This window comes from Lynx rufus, unplaced genomic scaffold (assembly GCF_022079265.1).
Source record: "Lynx rufus isolate CCGP_SWC_20201006 ecotype Redwood Valley unplaced genomic scaffold, mLynRuf1.p SCAF_21, whole genome shotgun sequence".
NCBI classification, from domain to species: domain Eukaryota; kingdom Metazoa; phylum Chordata; class Mammalia; order Carnivora; family Felidae; genus Lynx; species Lynx rufus.
This window is the reverse complement of record NW_025814836.1, coordinates 24,882,243-24,896,432: the sequence shown is the minus strand read 5'-3', so window position 1 is coordinate 24,896,432 and position 14,190 is coordinate 24,882,243. Positions and strand designations below refer to the sequence as shown.

Genomic DNA, 14,190 nt, shown 5'->3' with positions numbered 1-14,190 from the left:
CAAAACTGCAGGCCTGTAAGGATCCACGCAAGGAGAAGCACAAGCTTTTGTGGACTTTGGAGGCGCGCGGGTCCGCGTTCGAATCCCGACTGTGCCGCTCGGCCCAGGACGGCACCTCCCGCGACCCTGGCTCCAGAGCCCGCCCTAGGGTGGTCACAACCCATTGTCAAGGGCAGACCTGGGGCGAGAACCGGACAAGATCGCCGACTCCGGAGCGGTGCTCTTTCCAAGCAGCCTGGGTGATGCTCGGGGCAGCGGGTCCCCTCCGCAGTCGTCCCCCAGGCCTGGAGCGCCTTTGTGCCCCACTCACCGGAGAGCATCCGCAGCAGTGGCCGCGGGGGGCGGCCGGGCGGGGGCGGGGGGGGGGGGGAGCGCCCCCCAGTGTGGCGCTGGCCGGCGGGGAGGGGGGCGGCCAGGTGGTGATTGGCTGGGCTGCGCCAGGCAGCTCCGGGCCCAGAACAAAAGAGAGCGGGCGGCGGGCGTCCTCCGGAGTAGGCGCTCCCGCCCGCCCCGCGCGGGCTTCGGTGCTGGGGGAGGACGCGCCCACCGCCCGCCCGCCCGCCCGCCCGCCGAGCAGCCGGGCTGGCGCGCTCGGTTTCTGGGCGAAAGCCGGCCGTGTACCTAGGAATTAACCGGCCGGCGCGGGAGGGGAGGGGAGCGGGAAGCGGGGCGGGGGGGATGCTGAGCGCGCGCGAGAACAATAATAAGATCGTGTTTGCGGTCGCTGCCCGAGGAGGAATTCGGAGGAGGCGCGAGGCCCGGCGCTCGCGCCGCGCCCGGGAGCCCGGGAGGGAGGCCGGCGGCGGCGGCGGCGGCGGCGGCGGCGGCGGCATGAGGCAGGCGACGCGGCGCCTGTGAGCAGCGCGCGGCGGCGGCGGGGACCTCGGCGCGGGCGAGAGCCGAGCGGCCGGGGGCTCCCCTCCCCCGCTGCCGGGCCGTGATTTGCCGGGCCTGCTGCGCCCCCCGCCCACCCCTCGCCTCAGCCGCCGCCTCGCCGCTTCCCCTCGTCGGAGCGGCCGCTCGTCCGCCCGCCCGCTCGAGGCCCGCGGGGAGCGCGGCGCAGTCCGTCGGCCCGCGGGGGGGCGGCCTCCCGGCATCTTCGCGGCGACCAAGGACGACCGGGGGAGGAAGCGGCCGGGATGGCGCGTCCGCGGCCCCGCGAGTACAAGGCGGGCGACCTGGTCTTCGCCAAGATGAAGGGCTACCCGCACTGGCCGGCCCGGGTGAGTACGGCGGCCGCGGGCGGGCCCGCCCGCCCACCATTTTCCCCTTCATGATGGCGCGCCCGCCCCCCCCCCCCCGTCCCCATCCGCCTCGGCCCGGAGCCCGGCGCCCGGCGCCCGGAGGGAGCCCGGCGCCCCGAGCCGGCCGCGGCCGGGGCCGGAGGCGCGGGCGGCGCTGCGCACGGAGGACGTGCCCGGGCCGGAGGCGAGGGTTCCGGGCCGCGCCCGCTCCCCGCGAGGGCGGCCATCCTTCCGCCCACTTTCGAAGGCGGCTCCGGCCCGGGCAGGCCCGCCGCCGGGGCTTGGGAGCCCGCGCCGCCGGGCGGCGGGCCTGGGCGGCAGGCATCGCTGCGGGCAGGGTCGCGGGTGGGAAGCCGGGTCCCGGGCGAACGTCGGGGCACGTAGGGGAGCGTAATGCAAATGGCTGGCGGCGGGCCGGCGGGGGCCGCGCGGCCGGGGATCCTGGAAAGGGGCCGTGGCCGTCCCGAGGCCAGCGGGAGCCTCTTGGCAGCCGTTCATCCATCCCTCGGCGCATCCTTCGCCATCCAGACTTGTTGAGTCTTCCCTGCGCGCGATTCCGGGTTCCCCGCGGGCCCCATCATTGTCCTGGGGTACGTGCATCCCCGCTGCCCATCGTTCTCCCGAGCCCACCCGGAGGAGCTGGGGGGGGGGGGGAGGGGGGCTCGCCGCTTGGCCCCGGCGGCTGGGTCCAGGAAGCTCCTCGTGCCTTTTCACCTCCATATTTGTTTTAGGTCGGATCCCAGACCTTCTCCTTGGCCTTCCACTACAGTCCACAATAGCTCTCTCTTTCCTATCTAGCAAGGCTGTCGCCGGGCTCTTTTCTCTAGAAAGCATCTGCGTGTAATGCACAGCATTCGATTTTTTTTTTTTTTTCTTAAGCAGGCCTTTTGGGGAAGAGATCAACACTACCGTGTGTGCTTTGTGTTTTAAAAATAAATCGCTTTTGCTTCTAATTCTGATCATACTTGGTAGTTAGTTGTTTGAAATAAATACAGTGAAAAGGAGGGTCAAGGCATCTTGGAGGCTTGTTGGTATCTTTGGGGAACAGAGGTAGATGTGGGGAAATACTGGCATAAATAAGAGTGTGAGCTCTAAAATGTTGTATTACAGTAAAGTGCAGATAGCTAGACCAAGAAAGAAAAAAAAAAAAAAAAACCCACCCATTCACAAAAGGAAGTGACATCACGGGTGGCCAGGCTGAAATTAGTGAAGTTGAAGTAATGGATGGTTATAACCACTTTTTTTTGTATTTAGTTTGACATGATTGTGAAATGGAGAGAACACTGTGCCAGGAATTGGGGGCCTTGGTATTTGGTCTTTGTGGGCTAATCATTTCAACTGAATATCCATTTCTGCAACTCTAAAATGATCATCTGTAGGATTCCTTCCAATACTGACAACCTCAGATCTCAAATGAGGTTCAGGTTCCATTAGGCTGTGAAAATCACTCTTCTCCACATGTGAACTGTAGGTTGGCCTCAACCTCACGGTAGGATAACTGGTTACTTTTCATACTGAAGTGCCATCCTGCTTAAAGGGGCAAGATTTGTGACTTCAGGCATCCTTTAGGGAATCTCTGAGTATTTTGTCAAGAAATAAACAGCTATAGGGTTCATTGGTATACACATGGTCAAAAGTGAATTAAAGATTATCATCACCAGTTGGTCGGTTCCTTGTAATCCAGTGGCTTCCTTGAATCTTACCTTTGGTAAATATCTTCTGAGAGTCAAAAAGAAAATACTTAAAGTTTCCTTAACAAGTTGCTTTCATAGGTTGGCCACCTGTAGTAATTTTGAAACAAAAACGTGCTGCAGAAGTGGTTGTAGTTGTATATCTAATCCACATAAAATTCCTAGAATTTGTAATTCCAAAACAAGGCAAAATGAAAAGTGAAATGAGGAAACAAAGTCAGTTGGGTTGTTAGGTATAGTAAATACAGGAAAGAAAAATCTAAGTCTCTTCACATTTAACATAAACTTAAGGGAAGGACCTAAGTCTTTCTTTTTTTTAATTAAAAAAGTATTATTTTATAGTGAGTGGCATGTTATCATTTCCAAGGGAAGGTAAGGGTTAGAAAAAGATATTTGAGTCCCTACTCTGTTCGTTACTGTGCTGTATGCTTCACATATGTTCTCATTTTATTTCTTCTCCAGTTCTGTGAGGCATTATCCCCACTTACACCCAGTCATAGCTTGTAGATGATGTTATAAAGTACTCACTGGAAAAAAACTCTACTTATTTGAATTCTGTCGCTTGCTATGAAGACCAGTCATGTGGGGATTAAAGTCTATATGGCCCCAAGCGATCAGACGATCAGACGTAGGAGGGAAAATGTGGGGGAGACAGATTTCGGTTCAGACCGTAGGGAGTTTTCTATCGGAGGTGGTCCATGCTTGGATGGAGAACCAGCTTCTGTGCTGCAGTGAAGACGTTTGGTTCTAGGCAGCCCCTTGTGAGAATGTGGGCCAAGAGGATTCAGGCATCTAGGAAAATGGTCAGGTTAGATTTAGTTTTGGGCTGGGTTTCATACTCTCTGACCTTAGGCGTGTTCTGTAATCTTTCTGAGTTTTAGTTTGCGAAATAGACATAATTCAGCCCTCACGGATTTAACGTATGTAAAAGCATCAAGCAGTGGTGGTTGAATGTTCCTGCCTTTTTTTCCTTTTTGAATTTCTAGCTTGAATTTCTAGCCTGTATCACTATACTGTTTTTAATTTTCAACTTAGGAGTAGATTGATTCTTTTTTCCACCATTTTATCATGAGTAATTTCAAACACACAGAAAAGTTAAAAGAATCGTACACCCTTCTCTCCGTCACCCAAATTCTATAAGTAGCATTTACTGTACTTGCTTTATCATGTTATTCATATATCCATCCCTCTATCCATATAGCAGTCCATCTTATTTTAATGCATTTTAAAGTAAGTTGCCAACATCAGTATAATTTACTCCTAGACACTTCAGCATGAATTATCGTTAACTAGAGGTCAGTATTTTTTTAGATCCTGTTTTTTTTTTTTTTTTTTTGGCCTTTTGAGGTAAAATTTACATAAACTGAAACATACTTAAATGTACCAGTGAGTTTGACAAATACGTACACTGGTATAGTCCAAACCTCTTGCAAGATACAGCAGAGTATCAGTACCGATGAAAGTTCCCTCATTTCCTCTTCCCAGTTAATTCCTGTCTTCCTCCCAGTTCAGATGTGTTAACATTCAGTAGCCAGCTAGCTGTTTCTAATGGAGTATACTTGATTAAATATGACTTAAAAATTACAAGTTCATTTGTACCCAAGGATTAACTAGCTTAATATTAAAAATACACTAAAACGAGTCTCTGAACCCTTTTGATTGTGTACCCTATTGGTAAAAAAAATTTGTGTAAACTTACTTTAAATCATAGGGGCGCCTGGGTGGCTCAGTCGGTTGAGCGTCCAACTTCACCTCAGGTCATGATCTCGCAGTTGACAAGTTCGCATCCCGCGTCAGACCGCTCCGGAGCCTGGAGCCTGGAGCCTGCTTCTGATTCTGTGACTCTCTGCCTCTCCCCCGCTCATGCTCTGTCTCTGTCTCAAAAATAAAGATGAATAAATAAACATTTAAAAAAATTATGTATACATGTACTTTGTACTATTCTGTACATTATGAAACAAATACAAGAGAATCTGAAGGGAGTGACAAATGATATAAATAATTTATGTTTTAAAATTCTTATTAGCGGGGGTGCCTGGGTGGCCCAGTCGGTTAAGCGTCCGACTTCGGCTCAGGTCATGATCTCACGGTTGGTGAGTTCGGGCCCCGCATCAGTTTCTGTGCTGACAGCTCAGAGCCTGGAGCCTGTTTCAGATTCTGTGTCTCTCTCTGTCTCTGACCCTCCGCGTTCATGCTCTGTCTCTCTCTGTCTCAAAAATAAATAAACGTTAAAAATTTTTAAATTCTTATTAGCAAAATATTAAGAGTAATAGATTGTTTATATTTTTAAAAATATTAATGTTATTTTTTGCCTGTTTCATGGGAGATCTGACTAGCTAGTCACAGTTTTTATCATCTAAAGAGATTTTCTATAACAGAACTGTCAGCTTGGCCATTTCCTTGTTTGCTTATGCTTACGTTATTAGTACTCTCTTATAGGACTCCTTTTAGCCACTTGTTCATTTGGCAAGAGTTCAGTTAGAAGTGAATATTCCATAATTTTGCTCAACCAGGCACTCTCAAATGGCAGTAAACCACAGTAGGCCCAAAGTGAATAAATACAACCATCTGAAAAAGGACACCAGTGTCAACTTATGTATTAAATATTAGTAAAACTTACTTTTTAGGGAAAAGAATAAGAAACTAAAATAGAAGTTGCACTATTTTCTTCTCACACCTCCCCAGCCCCCATCATCTTGTACATTCCCTGAGATATGAGCACTCTGCCTATGTTACCCCTGCTCTAAAAAATAGAAATACAAAACAAAACAAAAAGGTCTCAAAACTCTTGTGTTTCAACGAAAGAACTTTTTTAAATTTAAAAACTTTATAGGAGTACTCTCTGGCATTGCTAATCAGAGAGTAAATTGATATGATCACTTTAGAAAGCTGGCCTGGTCGTCTGTAGTTAAACACACCCCTAGCTTGTAATTTAGCAGTCTGGTCTAGGCATATATCCAGGAAAAATGAGTGTTTGTGTCCACCAAAAGATTTGTACAAGAATGCTCATACATGGCAGCTTTATCCATAATAGCAGGAGATTGAAAACAACCCAGGTGTCCATCAACAGGAGAACGGATCAGCAGAATTGTAGTATATTCGTGCAGTGGAGTACTACTCAGCAGTAAAAAGGAACAAACTACTGATGCCCACAAAAATATGGATGTATTTCAAGATTTTGAGGTTGAGTGAAGAAAGCCAACACCAGAGCGCACATTCTGTATGCTAACCATGACGATCAAAACGGGCACAATTGATCAGTGGTGATTAGTTCATGGTGGGTGGAGGAGGAAGCCCTGAAGGTGTTCTGTATCTTGATCTGACTGGTGGGTACCCAGAAGTGTGCATGTGTAAAAATATACCAAGCTGTCCATTTAAGATTTGTGCACCAGACTGTATATGTTATATACCTCAGTTTAAAAATGCATACTTTGTATGAAGTGGGGAGAAAGAATCTAATACTCCAAACTTCTTCACGGATTGAATTTCACCATTCTTGGCTTTCAGTGAGAAGTTTTTTCCCTTTAAGACTTCAGTGCTACCGATTTGCATCTTCCTGTTCCCTTTTGACTATTTTAGAAACTTCATTTACTACTTCACAGCTTTTCTTTACATTTCTGTTTAGTTCTGGTTTCTGCCTCTGTCTTTTGTTTATATATTAGAGTCTTTCTGTTCCTTTCATATTAAATCATTGCTCCTCTTATTTCTCATCTAGCGCTCAACCTCTCACTTGATAAAACTTAAGAATACAGCATTTGACCTACCATTCTATGACATCTTGAAGAGCTAAATGCTTAGTGAGCTTTTATTGAACACCTACTGTGTGTATGACACTGTGCCTAGGTATAGTTTTTCATTTTTCTACCAACAGATTAAATTTGCAGCAACTTAAAAATATTATAATTAAATAATTAGTGTTTCTATGCCTTGTATTAATACAAAGGCTGAGAATCCTTAGTTTCTGATCCGTTGCACTTTCCGTTTTTTATCTTTGACAATAAACTGTGAACCTTTATTTTTGGACACCAGGCTACGTCGCTTCAGGGAATCACTTGAGACTTAAACTTTTTTTAATCTCAACATAAAGTAAGATGTTTACACTTTCCATTTCTTTGGCGTGAGTCCAAACGAGTCCGTCATTGTTTCATTCCTCAGGTAGAGTGACACAGATTCAGTCAGCCTTTTCCCCAGGGACTGTATTCGTGTTGCAAGGACCTGGCAAATTGTCTCCTTTTCTTCTGCTTAACTCTGGGAGCAAATAGGCAGCTTAAACTCTCAATACGAACGTGTACCTTTTCCATTGCTCCCATTTCACCCAGGTGAATCTGTATTTCTGGCACATCCCCTTTGGAATGCCCTAATGACTACTGTTTTCCCCATGATTTGTAAAATGTTAATTCTCTGAAGTCAGGTTTCTACTATATGAGATTGTATTTGATTCTTTTGGAAAAGGATTGATGGTTTAAAATTATATATGACTATTGAAAATGTCCATCAGCATAAGAAGAACATTGTAGGCTTGTAAATAGGGTAAATATAATAGGGGAAGAGCCCAAATGCTCCTTTTTATTGGAAAAAGTTATCTTTGATTGCAGAAGATTGCCCAGATACTCAGTCAGAAGCTAGTCTACTTGATAGTTATTAGTCAGTCCATTGCAAAATGGCTTTTTATCCTTTAGAACCTTGCTACTGGAAGTATGGTCTGTGGCCAGGATAGGTGACAGTGACAAGATAGTGCAGAAATTGAGAGTAAGAGTTTAGAAACTTTTTTTTTTTAAGTTTATTTAGTTTTGAGAGAGAAAGAGAGTGCAAGCGGGGAAGGGGCAGAGAGAGGGAGAGACAGAATCCCAAGCAGGCTCTGTGCTGTCAGCGCAAGCCCATTGTAGGACTTGAACTCACAAACCATGAGATCAGACCTGAGCTGAGATCCAGAGTTGGACTCTTAACTGACTAAGCCACCCAGGCACCCCTAGAAACTTTGTAAAGCAATCTGATAGAGTAACTTTATGCTAGTGAATCTAATTTTATTTTTAAGTTTATTTATTTATTTTGAGAGAGAGAGAGCGCGCGCATGTGAGTGGGGGAGAGGGAGAGAGAATCCCAAGCAGGCTCTACACTGTCAGCTCAGAGCCCGACATAGGACTTAAACCTACCAGCTTTGTGAGATCATGACCTGAACCAAAACCAAGAGTCGGATGCTTAAGTGACTGAGCCACCCAGGCACCCCTTGTGAATCTTATTTTTAAAATGAGGCTTGTATTTTATATGCCTTTAATTTTATCTTTCTAATAATTACTCTTTCATGTATTTTATAAAAATGCCCATCTGTAACAAATTAGAAATTAAAAACAAACAAAAAAATGCTGTTTTTTTTTTCACCACAAATGGAGTACTGACTATAGAGAACCCTTAAAGGTCAGTAGAGTTCCTTGCATCTAAAACTATCTGCTCATACTGTGAACTGATTTTTAAAGATTTTATATTTAAGTAATCTCTACCCAATGAGGCACTTGAACTCACAACCCCAGGATCAGGAGTCACATACTCCTGACTGAGCCAGCCAGGCACCCCTGCTTATACTGTAAATTATTTAACCTATCTTTAACTATTTAAAAGAGAGAATGGATTAACCTTTATGTTGTAAATACCTCATGTCTGCAAAAAAATTTTATTACATAAGTAATAATGTTCATTGTAGAAAGATTAACATCCCTCTACCTAGTAACAAGCATCATGAATATGCACCTACATGTGTAAGTACATAATTTTTATAATACATTCAGTTTTGCAGCCTTTTATCCCCACTTAAACACTGTATCTTAGATGTCCTTCAGTGGCAGTGAATGTATTTCTATAACCTTATCTGTAATAGCCATCTGGTAATTGATGGTACAGACCTATTTGTTATAAATTATAACCGTATTTACCATATAACCATATATAACTTCCTATTATACTGATATTTAGGTTATTTCCAGTTTTTTATACTGTAAAATAATACTCTGAGACACATGCTTTTAGCTAAACCGTTAGTTACTTCTTCAGGATTGGTATCCGGGAATCACATTTCTTAGTCAAAGGGCACGTGCATGTTTTAAAACTTTGGATTTATATTGTCACATTGCCCTCCAGAAAAGTTTTAACCATCTTAACCAGTACCAGAATAAGAAAACACCTGTTTTCTCACATATTCATTAAAAGGAGATGATTTAAAATTTTAAAAATGTTTGTCAACCTAATAAATACAGATATTTAATAGAATTAATTTCCTCGTTGACAATTGAGGCAGAATATATATGTCATATATGACATAAATCATGTATCTTATATGTCTTGATTACAAATTAGGATGAATATATGATAACACTACTCTAAGGTAGATAGTCCCATAAGAAAACCAAGACTTAGGAAATTCACCTAAGGTTATACACTGAGTGAAGTGTGTTAATCCTAGACCATTAAGAATGCCACAGGAACATAAGAAATGTGATAACAGGGGCTCCTGGGTGGCTCATTCAGTTAGGTGTCTGGCTCTTGGTTTTGGCTTAGGTCATGATCCCAGCGTCCTGTGATCCAGCCCCACATCGGGCTCTGTGCTGACAGCACAGAACCTGCTTGGGATTCTCTGTGTCCCTTCTCTCTCTACCCCTCCCACACACACGCTCCCTCTGAAAATAAATAAAAATAAACTTAAAAAAAATGTGGAAACAGATGAGGTGAAGGAACTGAAGAAGCATTTGGCACTGTGTAAGAAGACTATGTGTATTATATATGTTACATATGTGTATATGTATACGTATGTGTGTGTGTATATGTACATGTTTATGTATGTGTATGTATTATAAGCTACTGGGAGGCCAGCACTCTCAAGTCAGAAAACGTTTATTGTGACATTTGTTATTATTTTTCTCTGGTCTGTGTCTTTGAAAGCCCTTTGACACAAGGCAGTATAAAAGTAAATAAGATATCCGTTATGCATATAAAGAAAGCAGAGCCCATTAAAATCCATTCTGAATGAATAGCATAGTGTTGACTTTAGTTTTAGGTTCTAAAACCTTTATGTGTGATGGAACACATAGACTTTGAAGAGCAGGTATAACGAGAGTTACTGGTTCAGTAGAGCCAAGAAGCTAAATCATAAGGACTACTACTAGCCTGTGTAGCTTTTTGCCAGTTTACTGCATTCTTAATCCCTATAACAGCATTTTCCTGTGTTATTTCACTGCCGTTCATAATATGTAATTGCTTCTCAGCTATGGTAGTAAGTGAATTTTTCTATTATATCTTTTTACCACTAGGAATTTGCTGCAGTTAGGTAAATAGCTGTATGGTCACAGAGAGCTACATAGAGGTAAAAAGAATGAAGTAATCTAAAATTGGTGAGCTCAAGCCTTTAGAAGGATCCTCCAGATACCTGAACAAGATTTCCTACGATATTGGGAAGAACAATGAAGCCAAGAGTTAAAAGACAACATAGTTCATTCCACCACTGTCTTGATTTGTCAGGTTTGGGCATCTTTTACTACAACCTCGTTGTAAAATGGGGAGGATGATAATTCTTACTCTCTTTCCCTTTTTTTCCTTGGAATCAAATATTGAAATGTGCATGAAATAGTGTTTGCTAGTTAAGGATCATAGATGATACATCTGTTCTAACTTGTAACCAAAGAAATTCAGTGAAATATTTGTGTTTATCAAATTCTTACTCACTTTCCCTTCTTTTTCCCTAGTAATCATGTGTTAAAATGTACATGAAAGAAGTGTTTGCTAGTGTAGTACCCAACAATCACCTACCAGGAACACCAAACTCCTTACTGTACAATGCTAGAAACCTAGTAAAGTCTCAGCAAATGCTTTTGTGGGTGGGTGGGTGTCTTTCAGTAGTTTCCTCGTGGCTTCATAATTTTGAGTTAGCTCTAGGCTCTAGTCATTGTAGGGACTTGTCATTGTTACCCCTTATTCAGATTCCTGAGTATGATGGCCATTTCTAGAGGTTCCAAATAGTTTCAGTATTTGGGGGCAAACTAAGTTGGACTATGTGGCATACAAAAAAGGCCTCTGAATAAACTACTCAGTCCACTAGATCACTGAAATGCGAGCTCTGAGTGGATTCTCTAAGTCTGATTATAGTCTGTAAGGCCACCCAGAAGTGGAGGTTATCTGGTTTTCAAAGTATAGGAGAGTCCATGGTAACAACAAAGTTACCTCCATGGGGACTGGAAAATTCTTGATAGCATAGCATTAACTTCTAGGTTTTTATTGCAAAATGTATTTAAGATGAGAGCTATTAGAAGTGCTGGGTATGTTAGGTTCAGAGGTGGTAAGCAATGTAAAAAAGAGTGTCACAGAAGATTCGAAAATTTTTATGTAGGAAAAAATGTCAAAAAATAAATTCATCGCTTTAGATCTCTTCTTCCTTTTTCTTTATCACTGAAATAGAACTTTTATGCTAAGGGCATCTTTAACTTAGGAGGAAATGCTTATTCACAGGGAGCAGTATGACAGATTCTTGGTTCATTTTTTTTTTTAGAATTAGCATATGTTGAGTGAATTGAAAATTAATTCCCTCTAGACCTCTGTTTGACTTTCAAAATGAGACCAGCTATTTTCAAACAAGGCATATAACTGTTCTTATTTCCTTCCTCGAACTGTGATGTGAGGATTAAGTCAATAATTTCGAAAATATTTAGATCTTAGCAGTGAGTCATCATTGTTGCTTGATTCTGATGCAGTCTAGTCCGATGGCTTTCAGCCCCCCCCCCTTTTTTTTTTTTACTATAGCCCATAAATACTAATTTCATACACACACATATATATACGTACACACACACACTAGAAAAAAGTTTTCACCAAATCATATTATATGTGATGCATTCTGATATTTTTATATTTTTATTTTGTGTAAAATCAGGTTGTAACTCAGTAAATCACTTTCACTACCTGTAGTTTGAAAAAAGCACTGATCTGGTCTGTTAGGCCAAAGGGAAATTGATCTGTGTGAGTTTTGCTTGTGTGTATGGATTTTGGAGACGAGTTAGCAGTCCTGAGCTTTTTATTCTGCTGTAGCCACAGTCTTACATGAAAATCACATGGACGTAAGAAAAGAAAGTTACATTATTTTAGGTCATTTAACCATCCAGGCCAGTTTTTCCCTTGATCTCAAAAGGCTTGGTATATAAATATAGTGTTTCTACTCTCATCATCCTTCTAATCTTTAAACTGCACATGGATCTACAACTTTGTTGAAGCTAATTATAGCTTCATATATATGCCTTCTTAAGGATATTAAGCTCCATGTATTTCTTAACTATCCAGCTACAGAACAGTGTTTGACTACATGGTGTTCCCTGGATGATAGTATTGAAGCTCTGGGGGTTTCTTGAGTTTGTGAGGCTAGCCTGGAGGTATCAGGCTATCCAGGACTGAGGATGAAGGGCTTTTGTTAATTCCAGAAGACTTGTACTTGGGGGGGAGGGGGTAGTTTCTGAAGTGGGTGTAAAGTCATGGGACTAACATGTTTCTAATGGTTCTGTATTTCTTTTTCTTTAGTTTTTTTAAATGTATGTTTATTTTTGAGAGAGACAGCTTGAGCGAGGAGGGGCAGAAAGAGGGAGACACAATCTGAAGCAGGTTCCAGGCTCTGAACTGTCAGCACAAAGCCCGATGTGGGGCTTGAACTCACAAACCGTGAGATCGTGACCCGACCCACCTACTGAGCCACCCAGGCGCCCCTATATTTCCTTTTTAAATCACTTTGTCTAATCAAAAAGAGACTTCTTGCTATTACTAGATACTGCAGCCTCAGTAGAGAGAGAACCTAGTATTGAGGATAGTAAGGCATTCTTCAGTTTCTGTAAAAGATACCTTTCTGAAAAGATACAGTAAGCACAGTTTTAGATCTCACATCTGGCTGATTGACTCACACAAAACGAGTACACTTCTATGAGAGAAGAACCCCACTGTACTAAATGGAACTTATCTTGGAACAGAAAGGGTACGATTGGGTTAATCTTCATGTTATGCCAGGTATTCAAGAGCTCTGGTTGTTGTCCAGCTCAGTCCCTCTGTCACTGCTGTGGTCTGCTGGCTCTACCTTGTGGGAGGCCAGGTGGAGGGAAGAGACAGAGCCTTTGCTAGAGTTATGAAGTATGGTGGTTTCCACTGTTTGTTTTTAATAAGTTCCTTGTCTGGGGCAAAGATTATTTGACTCCCAGGGATCAGGTAACCCAGAACAAACATGTCCCTTGTTTTTCTGTTGTCACAAGAGCAAATTACAGAAGTAGAGCAGTTTACCAGGAGTGGGCAGTTGGAGAAGTTTGCCGAAGTGAAATGGAGGTGACGGTGACCGAGGACTCCTCCTTTGTCAGTGAAAATTGTTTCTCATTCAGTGTTACTGTAAACTCTGGAAGCCTTTGACCTCCCCATTTCCTCTTGGTCTGTCCACTGCCTCTGGGCTTCCCTTCCTTCTTACATGAAGGAACCCACATGATCACTTGAACTGCTCTCCCCCTTTTACTCTGATACATTCATTCTAGAAGCCCCTTCCTGGCCATTCTTCTCGCCTGCCTTTTCTGCTCCAGCAAATGGTCTCCTGCAAGCAACTGGCCGTAATCACAAAGACTTGCAGCCTGGGCCTGCCCCCCGCCCCCGATTGCTTTCATCTGGGCCCCCAGTGCTGCTCATGGTTCTTCTCGCTGGTGGCGAGATACTTTCATTGTCCTCTTCCAGCTCAGATTCTTTCCCCTCATTTTCAGCAAATTCTCTTACTTTCAGGTTTCACGTGTTCCTTTTCAGGGTGAAGTAGAAGAGCAAGAGTCTTGTGGGCAGATGAAGCCACATCTGAGTAGATGAGTAACCTCGAGTAGGCTACCTAATCCCTCCGGCCTCGATGGACTCATCTGTAAAATGGGCACAATAACAACTTTTTCGTATCATTTCGAGGATTCTGAACATAAACAGCCTGGAGTTTAACATGATTAAAAAATCGTTTCCCTCCCCTTCACCTCTTCCCTGTGCTGCTTATTAAGACCCTCCTCTTGCTTGACTCCTCCCTTTTCCTTCTTTCATCAACATTCAGTAAATATTTTTTGAATCTTTGCTATATCCCAAGTGCTCTAACAGGTGCTAGGGTTGACCTAAACAGCCTCTTCCCCTTGACGAATTCTTTCTCCTCAGACCAGAAATGGTCCTCTTACTGTCTCATTCTTCCCCCTCCCCCAAAGGTCACCCTGATGTGCTGATCCAGAGAGCACTCC

At 43.8% G+C, this 14,190-nt stretch overlaps 1 protein-coding gene across 1 annotated transcript in view; it reads left to right on the top strand.

The window, feature by feature from the left end:
• Positions 1-1,019: 1,019 nt before the first annotated feature.
• Positions 1,020-14,190, top strand: part of HDGFL3 (HDGF like 3) — a 72,606-nt gene continuing 59,435 nt past the window's right edge. Inside the window, exon 1 of the mRNA XM_047086590.1 lies at positions 1,020-1,223. Within this exon, the coding sequence (XP_046942546.1) occupies positions 1,140-1,223 (84 nt within the window). The 5' untranslated portion in view covers positions 1,020-1,139. The remainder of the gene's footprint in view (positions 1,224-14,190) is intronic.